The following is a 21,303-nucleotide window of genomic DNA, read 5'->3' on the forward strand; positions in this document are numbered from 1 at the left end:
CAGTTAACACAGTGATCCAGCATGGGAATGGTCAGACCCAAGAACAGGCATTTGAAAACGACAAACCATAAGCAAAGCATCAGACCTAAAATACTACAGATCTGTGGAGCAGCTAGAGTTACAAAGTGATGCCTCAGAGAGGCCTAGGAGCAACACTGATGCAAAGCCAGCAGTATTACCTGTCAGCTCTGTGTTCTTGGGGAACTAGGGCGCAGTACCCAGAGTGTCTGACTCACGAAATCCCCCCCCCCCCTTGAGCCAAAACCAATCAGAAGAAACACTTAAAAAAAGCAATGAAAAGGCAGTGGGAGACACACCTAAACTCCTGGGACAAGGGTGACAGGATTAAGGAAACTCCCCTAGCTTCATTTGCATCAAAGATGGGACAGGGAGGCATCTCTATTAGCATACAGAATGGAGAACAGAGATTCCAAGGCAAGAACCACATGGAACTCTAGGACCAGAAAAACAGGGAAACACTGCATGATGGGGGATCTCTGCTCCAGATGTTAATGAACCCACGCCTGCACGCACCCAATTCTAGTAATAAATCCTTTACTGGTCTCCAAAATAGCGAAGATCCCTAATTGCATTGTGAGCTCCTTCCAAGGAACACCGCCCATAGCTAGGAATGATCAGTTCCGATTGTCTAGCCTGAACAAAACAACTTTGGTATACTCCCTTGAGCCACAAGTTTACCTATAAACAAATCTAGTGATCTCCCTTGAACCACTGTTCTTTCCCTACAAAAACCCCTATCCATGCTCAAGTGAGTGTTCTGATGCCTGGATCCAAAATCTGCATCACTTCTATTGGGACAGTCATCTTCTCCTAACTGATCGTGGTGAGGGCTCTGCCTGTCTCCAGCACTCTGGAACAGCAGCTACCACCATCACCTGGGACCCCCGATCGATTCAAGTTATATGGAGTGGTGAGAACGCATCTGTCTCTAGGTATAGCCTTCTGACCCTGACTGGTGTGATCAGTTATAGTTTTCCAAACCTGACTTTTATAATCAAATTTAAGTTAGATTTAATATTATAACTGTTTTGTTTGGCTCCCCTTGTATGGTTATTACGAGGCAATAAATATCTTTCATGGTTAAGCTGGTTGCTTCTCCCATCTGGGGGTATTTTTTTGGCTTCCCCATTCGCTCTGCAACAACGCTCCTTGTACCTAAGCTAAAGATCCCTGCAGCGCCCAAAAATCCTGTGGGGTTTGCTCATCAAGTGGGTTATAACCAGAACAACTGTAATGTGAAAGTGGGGATAGGGACATGGGACATATAAGGGTGGCAGCTTGGAAATGCTGCTCCACCCAGTCTGCCGAGTCCAGGGGTATATAAAGGTAGCAGACTGAAAGTGCTGCTTGACTGAGCCTGCTCAGGCTTGCTCTATTCCAGTGTGGTGCCCAAGGCATATGAGGGTAACAGCTTGGAGGTGCTGTTTGACCCAGCCTACTAAGACCAGGGACATGTAAGGGGTCAGCTTGGGAGAGCTGATTAACCCGATGCTCTCAGACGTGCTTTGTTAATGTGTGTGTTGTAAAACTAGCTTAAATATTTAGATGAGTTGATGTACCCCTTGGAAGACCTCTGTGTACTTGCAGGGGTACATGTATCCACGGGACTAGATGATCATGATGGTCCCTTCTGGTCTTAAAGTCTAGAATAATGATGCTATATTGTTTAATAAATTAATACTACATTATTTCTGTGCCAAATTAAAGACTAATATCTTAAAGTACAGGGGAAGTTTCTTATTTGGTATTACATAGAATTTTAAGGCCAGAAGGAAACATAATGATAGTGTCGTCTGACATCTTGCACAACACAAGCCAAAACACTTTATAAGGCTATTTATTCAGTCCTCAAATTATTCTCTAGGCTCTTCTCTGAATACTCTCCAATGTTACAACAGCCTTTTTGAAGTGTGGATGGGACATAATAATGCAGTAGTGTTCTCACCAATACTGTACACTGAGGTAATATCCTGTGTACTTATCCATTTCTGGGTGAAGGTGTCAGAAAAATATTTGTTTTAAGATTGTCACTTAAGATGACCGATTACCTTCATTGTTATTCCTGTTTTTCCTTGTTCTGTATTTAATCGTGGCAATACTATTTCCCTCCAGGTACTTTCTTAACCAATCGAGTTAGCAAAAAATTATTGGTTATCTTAACTGAAGAATTTCTGGGTCACATAATTAATTGTTACCTTGGGGACTCTTGCCACATTATCTTGTTTTCTATCTTTTTTTGGGGGGGGGGGGAAGGGAAGAGGGGAAAGGAAAGACACAGAACATATGGCAAGGGAGAGATTGGGGGGAGTTTCAGCGAGTCCATGAAATACACGGGGATTGGAGGGTGGCACACAGGGAGCTTGTGTGGGTGGAATGAAAGAAGGCAAGCTCGGCAGAGAGAGTGACTGGCCAAAAGAGCTAATGTGAGCCTTGCATGCACAGAAAGGGAAATCTCAAGTAGGAGCAGAAAGGTTATTTTACTTCAATTTGGTACCAGTGTGACCTCTGCCAAAATACCGTGTTCAGTTCTGTTGTCCACAATTCAAGGATGTTAATAAAATGGAGAAAATTCAGAGAAAAGCCACACAAATGATTAAATATGCCTTATAATGAGACTCAAGAAACTCAAGCTATTTAGCTTAGCTAAGAGAAAGTTAAAGGGGTGACTTGACAACAGTTCATAGGTACCTACATGGGGAACAAATATTTGATAATGGGCTCTTCAATTTAGCAAAAGATATAACCAGATACAATGGCTGGAAGCTAGAAAAATTCAGACTGGAAATAAGATGCACATTTTTAACAGAGAGGGTAACTAGCCACTGGAACAATTTGCCAAAGGTTGTGGTGGTTTTCCATTACTGGCAATTTTAAAATCAAGATTGAAATAGAACAGGGGTGGTCAAACTACGACCCACAGGCCAAATCTGGCCTGCCAGCTGTTTTAATCCGACCCCTAAGCTCCTGCTGGGGAGCTGGGTCTGGGGCTTGCCCCTCTCCGGCACTCCAGCTGGGGAACAGGGTCGGGGCTGCTCCACATGGCTCCTGGAAGTAGTGGCATGGCCCTCCTCCAGCTCCTGTGCATAGGGGCAGCCAGGGGGCTCTGCTCTGCTCTGCACACTGACCCCGCAGCTCCCATTGGCTGCAGTTCCCAGCCAATGGGAGCCACAGGGGCAGCGCCCCTAGGTGGGGCAGCATGCAGAGCTGTCTGGCTGCACCTCCACGTAGGTGTCGTAGGAGGGCTATATAGCTGCTCTTAGGAGCTGCCTGAGGTAAGCACTGTCTGAAGCCTGCACCCCTGAGCCTCTCCCAGCACCTCAACCCCATGCCCCAGCCCTGATTCCCCTCCTGCCCTCTGACCCCGTTGATCCCAGCCCCAACACCCTCCTGCGCTTCAAACCCCTCATCCCCACCCCAGAGCCCACATCCCAAACCCCTCATCCCCCGCCCTGATCCCCCTCCCGCCCTCCAAACCTCTGGGTCCCAACCCGGAGCACCCTCCAACACCCAGGGCGGATAAAAATCAATGATTTAAAAAAAATTTGAATTTTTTATTTAAATAGGTTTTTTCTTCAAAAAGCATTTTATAAAAAAAATCCTATCTAAAGATAAAGACACATTATAGCTTAAAGATATCTCATCATGGAATAGGGATTATAAATTCTAATTCTATAGTATAAGACAATATATTCATGTAATCTTTAAGAAAAGTTTTGTAAATGAGTTCCAATAGTTCATGGATTAGGGACCCAATCGTATGGGGTTCCCAGGGGCTTCTGTATAGATTATTTAGGTAAATTTTCTATCTACCCAATGGGACTCAGTGCTCAGTCTAGAAGAGACCATCAGAGATGCTTAGTTTTGCAGGTTTCAAACTGTGGATTTGGGTTTCCAGAGATAACATGCTTGTTAACAGCAAAAATGTTCTTAAATAAATAGATAGAGGTGAGAAATAACAGACCTCAACCCTACCGTCCCTCTGCAAATTTGTGTAGACAGAGTCAATCCCTTACCTCTCTCTAAAAGTGCAAAGTTTCAAAAAGTTCAATGAATAGAAGATAGTTGGGGGCAGAATAGATCTGGACAAGGAGAAGAAGTCTGGAGATAAATGTGAGAAGGGAGAGATAGGCAGCAGAAACAAAAGTGAAACTGTTTGAGCAGCATATTCCAGAAGTCTTGAGGTTTTTCTGAGTGTAGCCTTCATTGATTTGAGATCTACCATACCATTCTCTCACTAGAAGGGAAAACCTATAATGGCAGCAGGCCATAAGAGACCCAGTTTGGGAATATTTTAATGAAGTTCCTCTACCTGTGGGTAAGACAGGCATACGTGCAAAATGCAAACAGTGAAACAAAAATGCAAGGCCTGGTTGCCCAAATGAAACATCATGAGAAGTGTTCCTTCTCAGGAGGAAGCTGCGTTGAAGATGATGAAAGGAACATGTCTGAACATGCAGGATCTTCAGGTTGGTAAACTTTTTTATTTCATACTTGTTTCTTAAGGACTGCCTGTCTTCCTTCTGGACTATTCTTGAATTCTCATGTTTGAGCAAAACACATAGTACCATAGAGTAACAATCATCATTTTAGATGCAGTTGTGATAAAAAATAAATAGCTGAAATAGGCAGATCTTCCTTTTACAATTTCACCTTTAAAGTAGTACTGAGTGCCAGTGAATGCAATGAGTAATACTAAATGAGCAGTATAGTTATCACCAAATAACTGCATTGACTTATTTTGTCTAGGAGAATCCATTCTCAACATATAGGATTCTGAAGACTCCACTTTCAAGATCCCCATCATTTTCAATAGTTTCAGAGTTATCTGCTAATGATAGTGTTTCAGTTGCATCATGTATGTCACATAGCCACAGTACATCACCTGTAGTAAAAAGAAAAAAAACCAACTTTATCCAGAATCAACCGTAGATAAGTTTGTGATAAGAACCAGCAGATTACAAAAAGAGGTAATTGATGAAAAAATTGCCCAGTTTGTTTATGCAACAAACTCTCCTTTCAATGTGATGGAGAATCCACACTTCATTAACATGGTTCAGTCATTAAGATCAGGATATAGTTCACCCAACAGAGCAGATGTTGCAGGCAAATTGCTGGATAAAGTGTATTAAAGAGAAATTGAGCAGTGTGCAAAAGGTTTAGAGGGTGAAATTGTTAACCTGAGTCTTGATGGGTGGAGCAATGTCCACAATGATCCTGTTGTTCGTGCTTGTGTGACAACAGAAGGGAGTGTCTTCCTTACAGAAACAATTGATACATCAAGAAATGCACACACAGCAGATTACCTACAAGAAGTAGGAGTAAAAGCTGTGAAAAAAATTGCAAAAAGCTATGAAAAAAAAAAAGTACACAGCTTGGTCACAGACAATGCTGCAAATGTATCCAAGATGAGGAGAAATTCAGAAGAGAGTCCCATGCTAATAACATACAGTTACAGTGTTCATTTGATGCATCTCCTAGCCAAACACTTTAGTGTTCCAGAAATAAAGGCTAATGTTGTTGAAATTGCAAAATACTTCCATAACCACCACTTTGCAGCAGCTTCTCGGAAAAATGTGGGAGGAACCAAGCTAACTCTCCCACAAGACATGCGATGGAACTCAGTATTGGACTGTTTTGAGCACTATATCAAGAACTGGCCTAATCTGATGAGAGTTTGTGAACAAAATTGTGAAAAAATAGATGGCACTGTCACAGCCAAAGTTCTCAACATTGGGCTTCAGAGAAACGTTGAATGCATGCTGAGAATCCTGAAGCCTATTTCTGTGGCCTTGAATGAAATGCAGGAAAATAGCTGTTTTATTGCTGACACTGTTGAAATTTGGAAGGAACTGAGTGAAATCTTAAAAAGAGAAATATGCAATGACAGAGTTAAATTATGAGCATTAAACAAACAAATGGGACAAGCACTATCTCCAGCTCATTTTCTTGCAAAATATTCTCAGTATTCAGTACCAGGATCAAACCTTAACTGCTGCAGAGGAGTTGGCTATGACATGGACATAGCTAAGGGTGAACCATTCAAGAAATATACGTTTGCTGATGATGTTTTAAAGAAAGTCACACCAGTGAACTGGTGGAATCACTTAAGCACTAGGATTCAGAGACTGTTGAAGTGATAATCTCACTTTAACAGCAGTAGCTTCTTCTGCCAGCATAGAAAGAATATTTTCTTCCTTTGGACTAATTCATTGCAAATTGAGAAATCATTTGGGACCTGAAAAAGCAGGAAAGATTGTTCATAATATAGAAAAGAAAAACAGGAAAATGAACATGAAGATGACCGAGTTAGCTGCAGAAGACAATATTTTAAGTTTCTTGTGTTGACCTGGCTGATATAGTCTATTTAATTTTTGTTTTTTTCACATATTTCATTTAACTATTTTAGTTAAACAATTTTAACAAAAACAAACCTGATTTTAAAAAACTTGAATGTTTAACTAAATTCAAAAATTCATATGCTTGTTTTGTTATATTATATGTTTGCTGTTGAAGAAAAAAATCCAGAATATTGTTGTTTTAGTTAAATAAAACAATTTAAATGTGTATCTGGCGTTGTTCTCCTCCTAATACAGCATGGCAAGAAAGTCCTCCAAATATTAATGATTAACCTGTTGAATTGGAGATACGTATGAAGGTGAACTATCTTCTTCAATTACTTTTGGTAAATGAAATAACCGAACATTCATTCATTTTCTGATACAGCTGTAAAACTAATCTGAAAAGTTTTCAAAGTAAATCACTTAAAAATGTATAGTGTGTACCTTCTAAAAATGAAACCCATATCTATCTCTGAGTTGTGAAGAATATGTATTAAGGTTATGACAACCAACAAGAATACACTTTTATGTAGAAATCCATTATTAAATCAAGTCTTCTTGACTAGTGATTTAAATCAAATCCATCCTGCCTACACCCCAAACTCCTCATCCTCAGCCCCACCCCAGAGCCTGCACCCCCTCCTGCACACCAACCCCAATTTGGTGAGCATTTATGGACCATCATACAATTTCTATTCCCAGATGTGGCCCTCGGGCCAAAAAGTTTGCCCACCCCTGAAATAGGGGATATCTTTTAGAAAAGCAGCCAAACAGGAATTATCTCAGGGAAGTGCTATGGCCTGTGTTATATGGAAGTCAGACTAGATGATCATAGTGATCCCTTCTAGCCTTTGAATCTATAGGGGGAAAAAAAGCTACTAAACATGTAATTCCCTATTATATTAGGGACACAAAGACACCCTGCTAACCAGAGTGAGTGTAAATTATGACATCACAACAAACAAACGAAAGTTGTGCTATTAAGAAAGGAAGATTTGTAGTCACTGTTAATACTTCTGTAGAATCCTGGCTCCATTGAAGTCAATAGGAATTTTGTTATTGATTTAAATAGAGCCAGTATTTCAACCCCTGGATTGTGTGTGTTTTTGCTAAAGTCTTATTTAGCTTCCTTGATTAATTAATATTTTGAATAAAGGAAGTGTTTGTAAAAGGTTCAACCCTCACTCCCTTCAATTACTGTGAACTCTTAACCTATTAAACATCCATCTCTCTCTCTCACACTTGACCTTCAATAAAACCAGGGAACAAGAGAAAGCAGAAAAAACCCTTGACTTTTAAATAAACTTTGCAGCCTTCATTATACATCATAAATACACAAAAGGGCCACAAGCCAACTCTGTTATAGGGAAAGCAGCAGACAGTTAATAAAGTGGTACAAGTGTCTGTCTTTACACCCACCCATGCCATTCTGTGTGGGGGGCTGGGTATCACCCACTATGTAGGGTCACCAATTTTGAGGAGGAAAAACAGGGGCATTAAGTCAGGGTCACAAAACCATTTTATGCAAGTTAGTTAATGAACTAATTTGCGTTGGTGTAAATTTTGTTTTACAGATTTAGGGCTGGAGAAAGAGGTCTCTGGGCAGCCCTGGCAATTTAACTCCTGGTATCACAGGGAAGCGGTAGGGAAAACTTGCCACACGCACTTCTCTGCCAGCGTGCCTCATCGCTAACCCGGGGGAGACACGGGGAGCTCAGTCTCCACCCCAGGACTTCCTTGCCTATAGACAAATTTATCAACCCAACTCACCGTAACAAACTCAGTGCCTCTCAGCGCCCAACGAACGGGCGGCTGTGGGGGGGAGTGACAGGGACAAGTTCTCCGGCACCAACAGGAGCCCGCAGCAGGGTCACACGGGCCAGCCGGGCTGGAGCTGAGTTCAGTGGGGGGTCCCTGACAAGGTGCGGGGCTGGCCTTCGCCGCTAGGGCTCGCTGTGTGGCCAGGCCCGGGCCGCGGCCAGGGTTCCTGCCCGTCGTAGCGGGCGGGGGCGGCCCCGGCCCCTCTCTGAGGTGGCGTCGAGGTCGGGAGGCTCCGCTAATCAACCCCCTGCACCATTCCCGCCCCCACCGGCGGGGCGCGGCGCCGAGCGGAGAGAGAGGCGGTGCCCGGCGCCCCGTTCCCGCCCCCCAGTTCCGCGCAGCGCCGCCCGCCAGTTCCGCCGGGGACGCGCAGCGTAGGAGGCCGCGGCTCGGGCAGGTGTCGAGGCTCCGGGCAGTTGCACAGGCGGGAATGGCGGCCGGGCCGGGCTGAAAGGAGAGGAGCCGCGTCTCGAGGCCGCCATGAGGCTGCTGCGGGCCCTGCTGAGAGGCGCCTCCCTGGCCGGCCTCTTGCAGCAGGTGGATTTCTACGCCCGCTTCTCCCCGTCGCCCCTCTCCATGAAGCAGTTTCTGGACTTCGGTGAGTGCCCGGGGCGGCAGGACCCTGGCAGGCTGCGCTGACCTGCCCGCCTCCCCGGGGCAGGAGGCGGTACCGCACCACCAACGCCACATGGGCAGAGGAGCCCCTGGCTCTAGCCCAGAGACCGGGCTGCAGCGTGAACACCCCCACCAGTGGGTGGGGGGCTGCCATTGAATTCCGCCTCTGGCCCCGGCTTACCTGGGCTCCTCTGGCAGCGCCTTTGGTTCTTCAGCCCCCAGGCAACGGGCACCTCTTCTCCCCGGGGGGGGGGAGGCAGCGGGGTGGGCTCTGCACCCTCTTCCCCTTCTTGGTCCCGCAGAGATGGAGAGAGCGGACTGAACTCATTGCTCAGAGGAGGGGGCCGCCGAGTAAGTTGCCGAGCTTCTGGGCTCCGCAACCCTCTTCACCGCCTCCCCAAGTCTGGCTCCCCCCAGGGGGCCTGATTGGCTGCTCTTCCCTCCCAGGAAGCGGGATGGTGGGGCAGGCAGCCAATCAGAGGGGGTTTTCTGGCCAGGCAAGGACTGAAATTCAATAGAGCGCTGCCGCTGGAGGCCTCATCAGGAGGCTGGTTACAGCTGTGGCCAAAGTTGTAGCGCTAGTGAATAAATGGCGACAGCTGGCAACAAAGCAAAATATCCAGCAGAGTTTTTTAAACCAGAATTGCAATCTACCACTAGAGAGCGAAGTGCCACGCACACGGGCAGCAGGTTTGTATAATTTTTGGTGGTACCCAAGTGGAGCTGTCCTATCCATAGGATGGACCGGGGCAAACACCCTGCTCCAATCTTCCCTGAAGCCTGCCGGCCCTGAGCAACGCCGGGAGCCAGCAAGGTGGAGCAGAGTGGGCTAGGGCCAGGTCACTCACTGCTGCCAGCACCAGGCCCCCCCCCTGCTAATCCCCAGGCTGCCTTGACCCCCTGAAGTCCCAGGCAGGATAGGCACCACCATGTTGTACGAAGAACACTTGACAGAATTATTGGACTTAATACCCCCACCACCCCAATGTCTGTCATTATGTCATTCAATCATTCAACCCATAAAATAGCACACATTTTGCCATACTGAAAACCCCCCCAGTAACCTAGCTAATAAATTCAACTCATATAATTCATGAAAAATGTGTGTACTGTATATGAGATTATATGAAAAATGAAAATGAGCTTGCTTTGGGATTTTACAAGGCAGTTATATCATTTAAACACATTTGGTACCTTGAGTAATGATAACACTTCTTGCAAATCACATAAATAGGGAACCCATGGTCCCCTTCCCTCACCCTAATGCAAAGGCACAGGGGTTATTGCTGGCTGCCCGAAGGCTGCAGAAAAACCTATGGGCAAAACATGTAGAAAGAAGAGGATTGATTTATACAGAAGGTTGAAGGGGACTCCCATAGTGCATTAATTAACACTTAATAAATATATCAAAATTAAATACATTACAGAGATAAGAACCTGTAATGACAGATTTTATTTCATGAGAAGCTCCAGAGAAAGAAGACCCAGAGGGAGTAATGATAGGAGTAATCCTAGGGAGAGCAAAGGGGCTGGTAGAGGGAGCAGACAGAGAACAAGGGTAGAGGCAGAGTCACTGCAGGGTTGACCCTGTCTTCTGCATCTCCCCTGTGGGTGGACACACTGATCACTATCACTATAGGAGGGAACAATAGAATGGTATGCCCAGAAGAATGAATGACTTGAGAAAAATTTCCTGAAGGGACCCTTACCCTTTCAGAGCTTTTCTAGCTTGGATATTTATATTTCTACACAAGGTGGTTTGGCCCACAGAAATAAAAATCTGCTCATCTTCCATGTGTTTTTGGACCAATGGAAAAAACCAGGTACAATTCAAGTGACTTTTAAAATTGCCTATGAAACCAAGTTAACAAAATAAATGAGCTTATGAACAACCAGAAAATATACTTCTCAAGTGAAAAAACTATAAATAGACTTCTTTGCAAAGAAATTGTAAGTTTTGTTACAGGAAAAGCCACAAACTGTCTGGAAAGGAAGAGTAGATTGAATTACGTGCCTCAGTGAACTTAAATACCCAGAAAGAAAAGGAGGACTTGTGGCACCTTAGAGACTAACCTATTTATTAGAGCATAAGCTTTCGTGAGCTACAGCTCACTTCTTCAGATGCATATCGTGGAAACTGCAGCAGGCTTTATATATACACAAGTCCTCCTTTTCTTTTTGCGAATACAGACTAACACGGCTGTTACTCTGAAACCTTAAATACCCAGAGAATTGCTGGGCCTGTGATGATGATGACTGGGGCTTGCTCACCTGTGGCTCCCCCTCCCCATGCTGTGGAGACACAGCCAGGCAGGTCTGTATCTGCAAGCAGGCACCCTGCCTCAGGTGCAGCTCCCATTGGCCGGGATGGCCAATAGACTGGGAGCCTCCCGGCCAGTGGGCTGTGTGGGAGGCAAAGGGGGAGATTGTTGGGAGCTCTGGAGCAGGGGAGGCAGTGGGGACGGGAGTTGTCTCTCGAGGTACAAAGGGGGGAGTCTTTCTGGAGAGGGGTGACAGGGCACAGGGGCCGTTGGGGGGGTCTTTTTGCTTCTTTCTCCCACTTTTGGCTCCATCTGTCTGTCACCACAACACGCTGGCTGTGTCTGTCTGACAGTGACAGACTCCAGCTGCTCTCTCTGCCTGCGGGTCCCTCCTCCTCCCTGCTGTGGAGGCATGGCCGGGCAGCTCTGGCGCTGGCTCCTGCAGCTCCCATTAGCTGGGGTTCCCAGCCAATGAGCTGGGAGCTGGGTCAGTGCTGGGAACTCTCTGCAGCACGCAGCAACTCTCGGGGTGGGGGGGAGCTGCTTGTGGGGATGCGGGGAAGCTGCCTCTGAGGTGAGAGTGCCCCATGTTGCCAACCCATGGCGCGGGACCCCCCAAAGCACGGGGCCTTGGGCCCAAACATTGGTGGAGCTGGGCCCACCTCCATGAATATTGATAGAGCATGGGCACCAAGGACCCATATAACTCGTCGCCTTTGGCCACACACAAAACAATCTTAGAGGCAGACATTAGAAACCTTATCAAGTCTGGGTATGGAGTCACAATGCAATGGATCCAGTTTCTGTAGGTTCATCTCTTTGATAAATTATATGTACACATAGACTGAGTTCCCCAGGTAACACACGTGTTCATCAAGCTTCAAAAACACAGGGCTCTATTATTTCAATTAAAGAAGATACCCCTCAGCTGTTCAATGTTAAAGGTCCCTTTATCCATTCAACATTTTTTACATAATTATTCATTTTACAATATGTTATGTAAAGACAAAAGTGTATCCTTTATATATAAAAAGGATATTCTAAATCATAAAAAAATAAAATTATTAAATTAAAAAGATAAATGATATAAAGCATTACATAGTAAAAACTGTAATCATTCTATATACGCGATATATGAACAGGGATTGTAGTATTGTTCAGTTACTTTTTAAAACAAATATAGGTCCCAAACTACTGTGTCTCCCTTACAATGGGAATTTGCTTTCAAGGCAAATATTTCTCACAGCAAAGCAGTAATTTATGGACATCAGTGCTTAGACATAAAGTCATGGATAACCAGAAAAAATGTTCAAAATATATCAACTTTTTGAGATGCTTAAAAGCTAGAAAACCAGTGGCTGAGGCTAAAAATTGTAGTAGATATGATTTTGTGCTCAGAGGTAGGAGTCTGGCAATAGTACATGATCAGACATTCTCTATGCATTACAGTAAGGTTGCTTTTTCAGTCTGGATTTTCTTTGTTTTCTTTTTTAAAGCTGGACCATTCAGACAGACAGAAAACTTGAATATTCCATATCAAATCTACATTAAAAGAATGTAAAGATCACAAAGTCATGTGATGTCATACAGCGTGAATTGATTTAAGTCAAAGCAATTTAAATCACTGATTTTAATCATTGTTTAAATCAGCAAGCAGTAAGCCTTGATTTAAATAATCAGTTTTAATTTTGGTTTTTACTTGTACTTTTTAGTTATTGTCCTAAAGAGATGCTGATTCACATTTTAGTAGCCATTAAAACATGTTGATTTGCAACTAAACAAAGCTTTTACACTAAATTTGATGCTTCTTTTTGCCAAGCAGTAGATATACTGTATCTATACACATATTTAAGCATTTGTACAGCTTTACATAAAATATGTAGTACCTAAATAAATGTAAGTTATTAGATTTGTTTAATTTTTTACTTGTGATTTATGTCCAGCGCAATTTGGGTGGCAATTCAAATACAATTAAAAATGCACAAAACCAGCATTTTAAAATGTTTATTCTTACTTAAATAAAACTACCTTAAATATGCTGGATACATAAGAAAAAAAGTTTATTAAAACACGTTTTGTATTTAAAACTAACTGATTTATTTAATGAAGGAAGTTTATCTGTAGTTAGTGAATTGAATCAATTTTCTGGTGACTATGTCTTTCAAGATTTTAGAACTAGTAGATATCATTTTCTTATAACTAGTTTTTATACATAGATTTGAAGAGGAAAACAAGCTTTCCTTCTTTATCAACTCAAATTTGTTAACTCTGAATTTAGCTAGTCATTGAACTCAACTAGTTGAACAAATTGAAATGAAGAAAATATTCTCACTGCCCTGCAGAATTGGCTAATGCTGTCAAAAACTGGTTTATCACCTCAACAAACTCTGGTTCCAGATGCTTAGCCCATGGCTTCCATTAGGTCAGTGACTGACTCTTTAAAACTTCAGCAGCAAATATCTACTAATTTTAAATAGTTTAACTTAAAAAATAAATCTAATTTAAATTAAAAGATTATTTTTATTTTTTTAAAAAAATAATTGATTTATCCTGATATCATAGTTAAGGTACTACAAATAACCTTAACTCTGTATCCTGCTGCAGGTGTCATGTCAGTCTTTGATTACATGATCACAATATTGTTTCTCTACAGCAATTCTGACCATTCCACGCCCAAGTTAGACTGCACAGGATATGAGGCAGCTGTTCGATTTTTGAATCCTCACTGTTCAATTAACGGATACACTCACCCAGTGCATGTTGTCCTCCAAAATTATGACACAGTAATGGCAAAATTTGGCCCCAATTATTACACTGATTTATAGAACTTTTGTCTCACTCACTGTGTAGCCCTGCCTCATTCCCTTGCACCATCCAACTTGAAGATTGATGAAAGAAGCCCTATGGAACAAATAGCATGTCAGTTTGATATTAAAGGTTGATGTCAATGGGACTATTCACAGTGCATAAAGTTAAGCACATGCATAAGTTTCACAGGATTGGGGTCTTAGTTTCTTGTGTAAATTACAGATACATTGGGTCTCTTAAATCTTAATGCTGATGTTTTCACTGTCTTGGAAGGTGCATATTGTGGAAGAATAGATCTATTTAATGGGGAGCCGTTACGGTTTAGGCATTTATTCAGGAATTCACTGTTCATAGGTGCACAACTGCACTTGCTTGACACCCCATTTCAGTCACAAACTGGGTTCCCTGTGGTATGCCTGTATGCAGTGAATTTCAGAATCAGGGTTTTATGTGCTGAGGCTTTTGATGGACTGTTACATTGATAAAGTAACTGTCACTTTAGAGCCGTCTTGGTTCATCTGCATACTGCCTTTGGGTTAGTGAAAATCTAGTAATCTCTCTTGTGATAAACTTGCTAAGTATGACAAGGAACTCATTTTACATGAAAGTGACTATTCCATCCTACAGAATGAAGTGTTCTCAAAATTAATTTAAAAATACCAGGGGTGTGAACTAAAAGTATTGTTACTCTGCACATGAGAAAAGAAGAGTTCAGTATTCTTGTAAGTAAAAGTTTTAAGTATTCTTGTAAGTAAAAGATTAATAATTTAAAAAAAAAAGACATTAGTTTGGTTCTCATGAAAGACCAGTTGGCAGTCCAGGAGACTGAAGTCCTGGAATCAAAAATATTAGAGTTGGAAAAGTTTTATTTGATGATCGAAGTCTATCCCCCTACCAGTGCAGGATTGCTCCCTATAGTACATTTTTTAGTCGAGGTTAAAAGTCTTATTTAGCCACATAAGTAAGCTGCCCCATGTTTGTATTGCCAATGTGCTTCAACCCTCATTTTAAAGGACCACCAGTAGGGTGGGAGTGAAGGATTTCTCACCCTCCTTTCCCACCCCCATGTTTTAGAGCCATGATCTCAGCTAAGGCTAACAACAGTGCCATTTAACGTCACCTATGAAAGATGTGAGTTGATTCAAGAAAATTCTCGTTGACTAATATTTTGTTGTGTTTTCATCCAAGAGCAAGTTTTTATGCCTAAATAAAGTTTGACTGCATGTTTTTCATGGATTGGATCCCTTGACAGGTCCATTAAACAGTACCTCTAACTTGTAGTTGGTTGGTTGTTTTTTTAAGGTATGGTCTGAAAAGGAATTGGTCATTTTAGAGCTCTGAGTCGCTCTCCAGTTTCGAGGAACATTCTACATTTGAGCTGAATCCAGCTATCTGTTCCACCACATACCAAGACAGGCATTGTGTCAAAAATGTTGGAGACAATGTGGCCCATTCACATACCCTTTAGCTTAGGGAAAGGTGCATAGATCTAGAAGATAGGCGATAAAGAGTTTTGGTCTTACCTTGAGTTATCACCCTTTGTTTCTGGACATTTTATAGACCTTATTGCTGACAATGGTGTCAGGTCTCTACCATAGTAAGTATCATCTAGTACAGTGGTTCTTAACCTTTACTGCAGCCTGCATCCCTTTGGTTCTCAAAATATGTTCTTGCACCCCTTATCAAAAATTGTTGAAGTAGGTCAGTTCGTTAAACCTAGATATATCATAACTATAGAATGAAAGAGAGAATTATATATTTATTTTAATTTCGCAGTAAAATTAAGAATATATGAAAAATTACACACCTTTTTTAAGTTTACTGGCTCAGTGACTCGTCTGCTGTTGCTTTTGTTCAATGATGTTCGAGAAACAAGGAACTTTTTTTGAAATAGCCACACGCATGTCCTCACTCGCATTTAGGCGGTTTCTGGCCTTTGTTTTGATGTGTAAGAGTGATGAAAATCCTATCTCACACAAGTATGTAGTCGCAAATGGCACAAGGATCTCCAGCACTGTCTTCATCAGTTGTGGAAACGGTGCTAGTTGAGCACACCAGAAATTCCCAAGCTTCATTGTCTCAAACTCCATTCGGATTTAGCCATTGGCTCGTAATTCAATGAGATCTTTCATCAAATCACTATTGTTGATGGAATCCAGTATCCATTTATTTGCCACATCAAGATCCAGTATCCATTTATTTGCCACATCAAGAAATGGATCCAGTATCCATTTATTTGCCACATCAAGATCTCCAGTGGAAAAATATCCTTGGAAAGAGTTACTCAACTGTTGCAAATGCTTTGTCACTTCATTTGCGATGGTCATTCCTTCATTTTCCTATTGTATGAGGCTTCTTTTTCTTGGCACACAAATATGCAACTTGATAGGATGGTTGTAACAAGGGCTTCTCAAGTGACACAAACCCAAACATCCTCAAGGTTCCGCGAGAATCAAATCGTGCCCTTGTAGACTTCAGGGTGTCAGTGTCATGTCCAGCAGCTGCACCACCATGCTGTTTGTTGAAATGTTCAGACAGCATCGATGGTTTGAGATTGGCTTTTGAAAATAATGAGCTGCATAGTACACATTGTGGTCATTGATTTCTTTCCTTCTCTGTCGTACAAGTGAACCCATAATGAAAACAGTCGTCATTCCATTTGCGTTTCTTTGACATGGCAAGAGTTACTGAAAAGGGTTTCATTTTATATATGAAAAAATATATAAGTGGAGATGGGGGGGTCTATACACTTTTAAATGCATATTAAATATATGTAAAATAGTTTTGTTATTACTTACCACAAATAATAGTACAGTAGGCACACAAAAATACGCAAGTACTACCCAGAGATGTTGCAGAGTTTTGCTGTGGAAGTAAACTGTAACCAACACGCTAAAAGTTAGCGACTAACTGAATTCAAACAAAGCCGCGGTGCTGCCACATCATCATCTGCGCAGACGTCAAGAAATACCTAGCAACATGGCAGTACACTGTATTTTGTAGCGAGATAATTTCATTGCAATGTATATTACAGTAATCATTAAAAATGTATAATGTTAATAAATACATAGTTTTGATGAAACAAAGTAGATGTACTTATGTGCCTGTACTTAATTTGTGTTTTCGATGATTTACCTTCTAAAAAAATCTGGCATGTCTTGCACCCCCAAAAAGGGCATCTCGCACTCCCAGAGGGTGCATGTGCCCCAGGTTAAGAACCACTTATCTAGCCCATCCTCCCTTGCTGAGGCAAAACAACAAAAGAGATATTTTTTTATGAATTGGGCCTGTATTGGGGATGTGAAGGTCCAGGGTTCAGATCCTGTTGATTCAGGTTGTTTTACGGTTGCATGTGATGACACCCTCCCCCTCCCCCAGTGCCACAATACTCTTTGTAAGCAACTGGCTTATTTAATTCATGGTGAAAAATATCTTTTAAAACATACTTGTTCCTAAGTGACAAAGTAACTAGTATCTACCAATTTTTGTTTTAAGGTGAAATAATGCAGTTCTACAAAGGGTCACATCCAAGTTATCCCTATGTTCAAACCTGATCTAATTTAACCTCAGAGCCAGACACAAAAATATGCAGGAAAATAGTGATCTATATATAGCTATATAAAGATGTTCCACAAATGTTAACTATATTCTGATTTTTCCAAATATATTTTGGTTTTAGGATCTGAAAATGCTTGTGAAAAGACTTCGTTCATGTTTTTGAGACAAGAGTTGCCTGTAAGATTGGCAAACATAATGAAAGAAATAAGTCTGCTTCCAGACAACCTGCTAAAGACACCTTCAGTTCAGCTGGTGCAGAGCTGGTAAGAACTGTCTTGTATTTCTTATCTTACCTTTAAGGGTTATTGTTGTGCAAGTATACTAAGAAACACTAAGAAACTAAGCAACTGAGTGAGAAACTCTTCAGATACATGTTTGTTATATGGTAACATTAAACAATTTCTTCTGAATGTGATTGTTACTATCTAAAATTCTATTTGAGAGAGTGTTGAGTATTTTACTTCTAGCTGATCATCATGTTTTTACTCCTTGCTTTTCTTTCAAGAAGAAACAGACTAGTCAGTTTCACTTCTGTTTATAGTTCATATTCAGTCAACCTCATTCATCCTTCTAGGTTAAAGACATTGAAAAGGCATTTGTTTATGTTTAAGATGTTTCCTAATTTTAAGGCCAGAAGGGACTATCATGATCTAGTCTGACCTCCATAACCCATAGAATCTCAACCATTAGTTTCTGCATCAAGCCCATAACTTTTGTTTTATTATAGCATATCTTTTAGAAAGATTTCTAGTCTTGATTTAAAGATTTCAAGTGATGATGAATTCATCATATCCCTAGATAAATTATTCCAATGGTTAATTGTCCTGAGGGTTAAATTTGTACCTTATTTCTAGTCTGAATCTGTCTAGATTCAGCTTTCAGCCATTGGCTTTCAGCCATTGCCTTTTTCTGATAGATTAAAAAGCTGTGAGCCATTAGAAATCTCTTCATTTAAGTACTTATAAACTGATCAAGTCACCTCTTAACTTTCCTTTGGAAAATAAGTAGATGAAGCTTCTAACGTCTGACTAGGGGCATGTTTTCCAAACTTGAAGTCATTCTTTTAGCTCTTTTCTAAACCTGTTCCAATTTTTCAACATCCTTTTTGAAGTGTTGATACCAGAAGTGGTTCAGTAATAGTCTCACTAATGCTGTATGGAGCGAGATCACCTCCTCACTCCTGCTTGATGTTCCTTTGTTTATACAGGGAGTCCTCGGACTTACGACACAATTTGTTCCTCAGAATTGTGTTATAAATCGAAATGTTGTAAGTTGAAACTGCTTTTCCCATAGGAATCAATGGTATAAAGGGGGGATTGGTTCCTGAACCAAGGGTTGATACACTATTTTCACCACAATAATCCAGATTTTTGTACTAAATGAATTATAGATGACTAATGTTGCAACATCAACGTATTTACCGTACACTGCATTTTGTAAACAGCATCCAAATAAATATATAAACTTACTTATCCTGTTTAGGAGTACTTGTGACACCTTAGAGACTAACAAATTTATTTGAGCATAAGCTTTCGTGAGCTACAGCAATTTCAAGCAAACTTTATGCAAATTGAGTGACAAGGGTGAAACAAGCGTTGTAGGGGCGAAACAGGCAGTCAATTGAAAAGTGTCGTAAGTCCGAGGAGTCCTTGTATATCCAACGATTGTATTACCCCTCTTAGCTACAGCATCACACACAAGGCTTGTCTACACTCCCCTATAGTTTGGAGTGCAAGGGTATGAATAGCAGTGCGCATCAAAGTGCTGCTCTCTAACTCCCCGGTCTGGATACTGCGTGTTCAAACTAAAAGGTTCCTGTTAATGTGAACTAGGAGCCTTTTGGTTTGTGCTCAGTGTCCACATGAGAGAATTCCAGAGCAGCACTTTGGTGCACACTGCTATTCACACCCCCATAGTCTGAATTGCGAGACAGTGTAGACATGGACTAAGATTTCATGTTCAGTTGATTATCTACTATTACTCCAAATTCCTTTTCACTGCCTCTCCATTCCAGGATACAGTTCCCCTTTTGTAAGTGTGATCTACATTCTTTGTTCCTAGATGTGAGTTTGCATTTGGATGTATTAAAATGCACGTGTTCAAATGAGCCTGCCTTACCAAGCAATCCAGACCTGAATAACTGTATAACTGGTCTGCCCCCCTCAATTTTCTACTGGGCCAATGTGTCATCTGCAAATTTTACCAGCCATGATTCATCAATAATCCAAAAAAAATATTTAGTAGCTTTAAGCCAAGAACAGATCCCTGTGGAACAACATTAGAAACACCTCCACTGGCACCTTACTTAGTTATTTTGTGATCTGTTAACTAGTTTATAATCCACTTGATATGGACTACATTGACTTCGTGTAGTAGTTATTTCATAAGAATGTCATCTAGGGTTCAGAGAAATGCCTTACAGAAGTCTAAATATATTATGTCAGTTACCTTTATCATTTTGGGTGAGATTAGCTAAAGTTTGAAGAGACCTGTTTTCCATGAAACAATGCTGAGTGGCATTGATTATGCCACAGTCCTTTAATTCTTTGATCCGATGCAATAATTATGGAGAAGCTGGTGAGAGATTCAGTTTCCTAACTGCCAATTTGTACTCATGGCTGTCACCTTCCTATTTGTTATAATATTTTTAACAGCTACTTTCATTTCCTCTCTTAACCAGGATGGTTTTAACCTAAAAAGCCTTTGATTATGGAATTATATTTTTGGGGCAACTAGAAGCATTCTTAAACAATTCACAATTAACAATAAACAACTCACATTTTGAGGTTTCAGTTTTCCTACCACTCGTTTTGCTTGCCATTGTGTAACTTCGGGAATTGGCCTTTTTAAAGCATTAAAGCATACTGGTTGGGACTATTCTATTTGCACATAAATGGCATTCAGTCATGATCATTTGCATCAAAGCAACAGTCAGTTTATCTTTATCCATCAGAATGAGGTCCCATATAGAATTACCCCAGATTGTTTGCAATACTTGTAGAAAGTTGTCAACTATAATTTAATGATAATTAAAGTTATCATCCAAATATGTTATACCAGTGGCAGCGTGAGACCTCTGACTTATATCTCCAATATTGAAGTTCCCCATCATAATGCAATTTTTCTTTCTATACATTATAAGTAGAAATTGAAGGAGCTGCTGATTCTGTTCCTTCAGCTGATTTTGGGATCTATAATGGACTTCCACCTAGTAACTCCATCTTGTAATTATCAGTTAGAATGTTAATTCATAATCATTCCAGAGCCTGTTCTTCTGAACTATCAATATTTATTTAGGGTTCTACCTGCCTCCCCTTCTGTTGACTCTCTTTCCTAAATAGTGTATCCAGTGATTTTAACATTCCACTTATGTGACTCACCCTATCAGGTTTCATATTTCTGATAGTAAATGAGCATTTCTAGTTCTTCTTGAGTCCCAGCCTTCTAGCATTGGTATATGGGAGAATATATTTGATTGCCTTATGCCCCTTGATTCTTTACATGCGTGCTAGCTAGAGTCTCAATTATATGCAATGTGTTTATCCCCTTGGATGCACCCTCCCAACTATTCTAGCTAGTCTGTTCCCCCCAGAAGATTGGTTCTCCTTCTACTGAGATGGAGGCAGTCCAAGCCCTACATCTTTCTGTTTCCATAGAAGGTGATCCAGTGTTCCACAAAGCCTCTGTTTTGCACCACTTACCTAGCTTTACACTTTACACAGTTTACCTACAAAAAGAAAAGGAGTACTTGTGGCACCTTAGAGACTAACCAATTTATTTGAGCATGAGCTTTCGTGAGCTACAGCTCACTTCATCAGATACCTACAGTATCTTCTGTTGTCTCTCTTCTCTCACCCATAGGACAAAGAAGATCTAAGATC

The 21,303-nt window shown here is 41.3% G+C and overlaps 1 protein-coding gene and 1 long non-coding RNA gene across 4 annotated transcripts in view; one reads left to right on the forward strand and one right to left on the reverse strand.

Annotated features, from left to right (window-relative positions):
• The window catches only part of LOC140895647 (uncharacterized), a 42,934-nt gene extending 34,102 nt beyond the window's left edge, over positions 1–8,832 (reverse strand). Inside the window, exon 1 of the long non-coding RNA XR_012154294.1 lies at positions 8,130–8,832. This is a non-coding gene — a long non-coding RNA (uncharacterized lncRNA). The remainder of the gene's footprint in view (positions 1–8,129) is intronic.
• Positions 8,298–21,303, forward strand: part of PDK1 (pyruvate dehydrogenase kinase 1) — a 27,406-nt gene continuing 14,400 nt past the window's right edge. For all 3 annotated transcript variants that reach the window (XM_073305852.1, XM_073305854.1, XM_073305853.1), the window contains exons 1-2: positions 8,298–8,778; positions 17,544–17,685. In XM_073305852.1, the coding sequence (XP_073161953.1) occupies positions 8,661–8,778; positions 17,544–17,685 (260 nt within the window). In that variant the 5' untranslated portion in view covers positions 8,298–8,660. The remainder of the gene's footprint in view (positions 8,779–17,543; positions 17,686–21,303) is intronic.

This window comes from Lepidochelys kempii, chromosome 11 (genome assembly GCF_965140265.1).
Source record: "Lepidochelys kempii isolate rLepKem1 chromosome 11, rLepKem1.hap2, whole genome shotgun sequence".
NCBI lineage: Eukaryota > Metazoa > Chordata > Testudines > Cheloniidae > Lepidochelys > Lepidochelys kempii.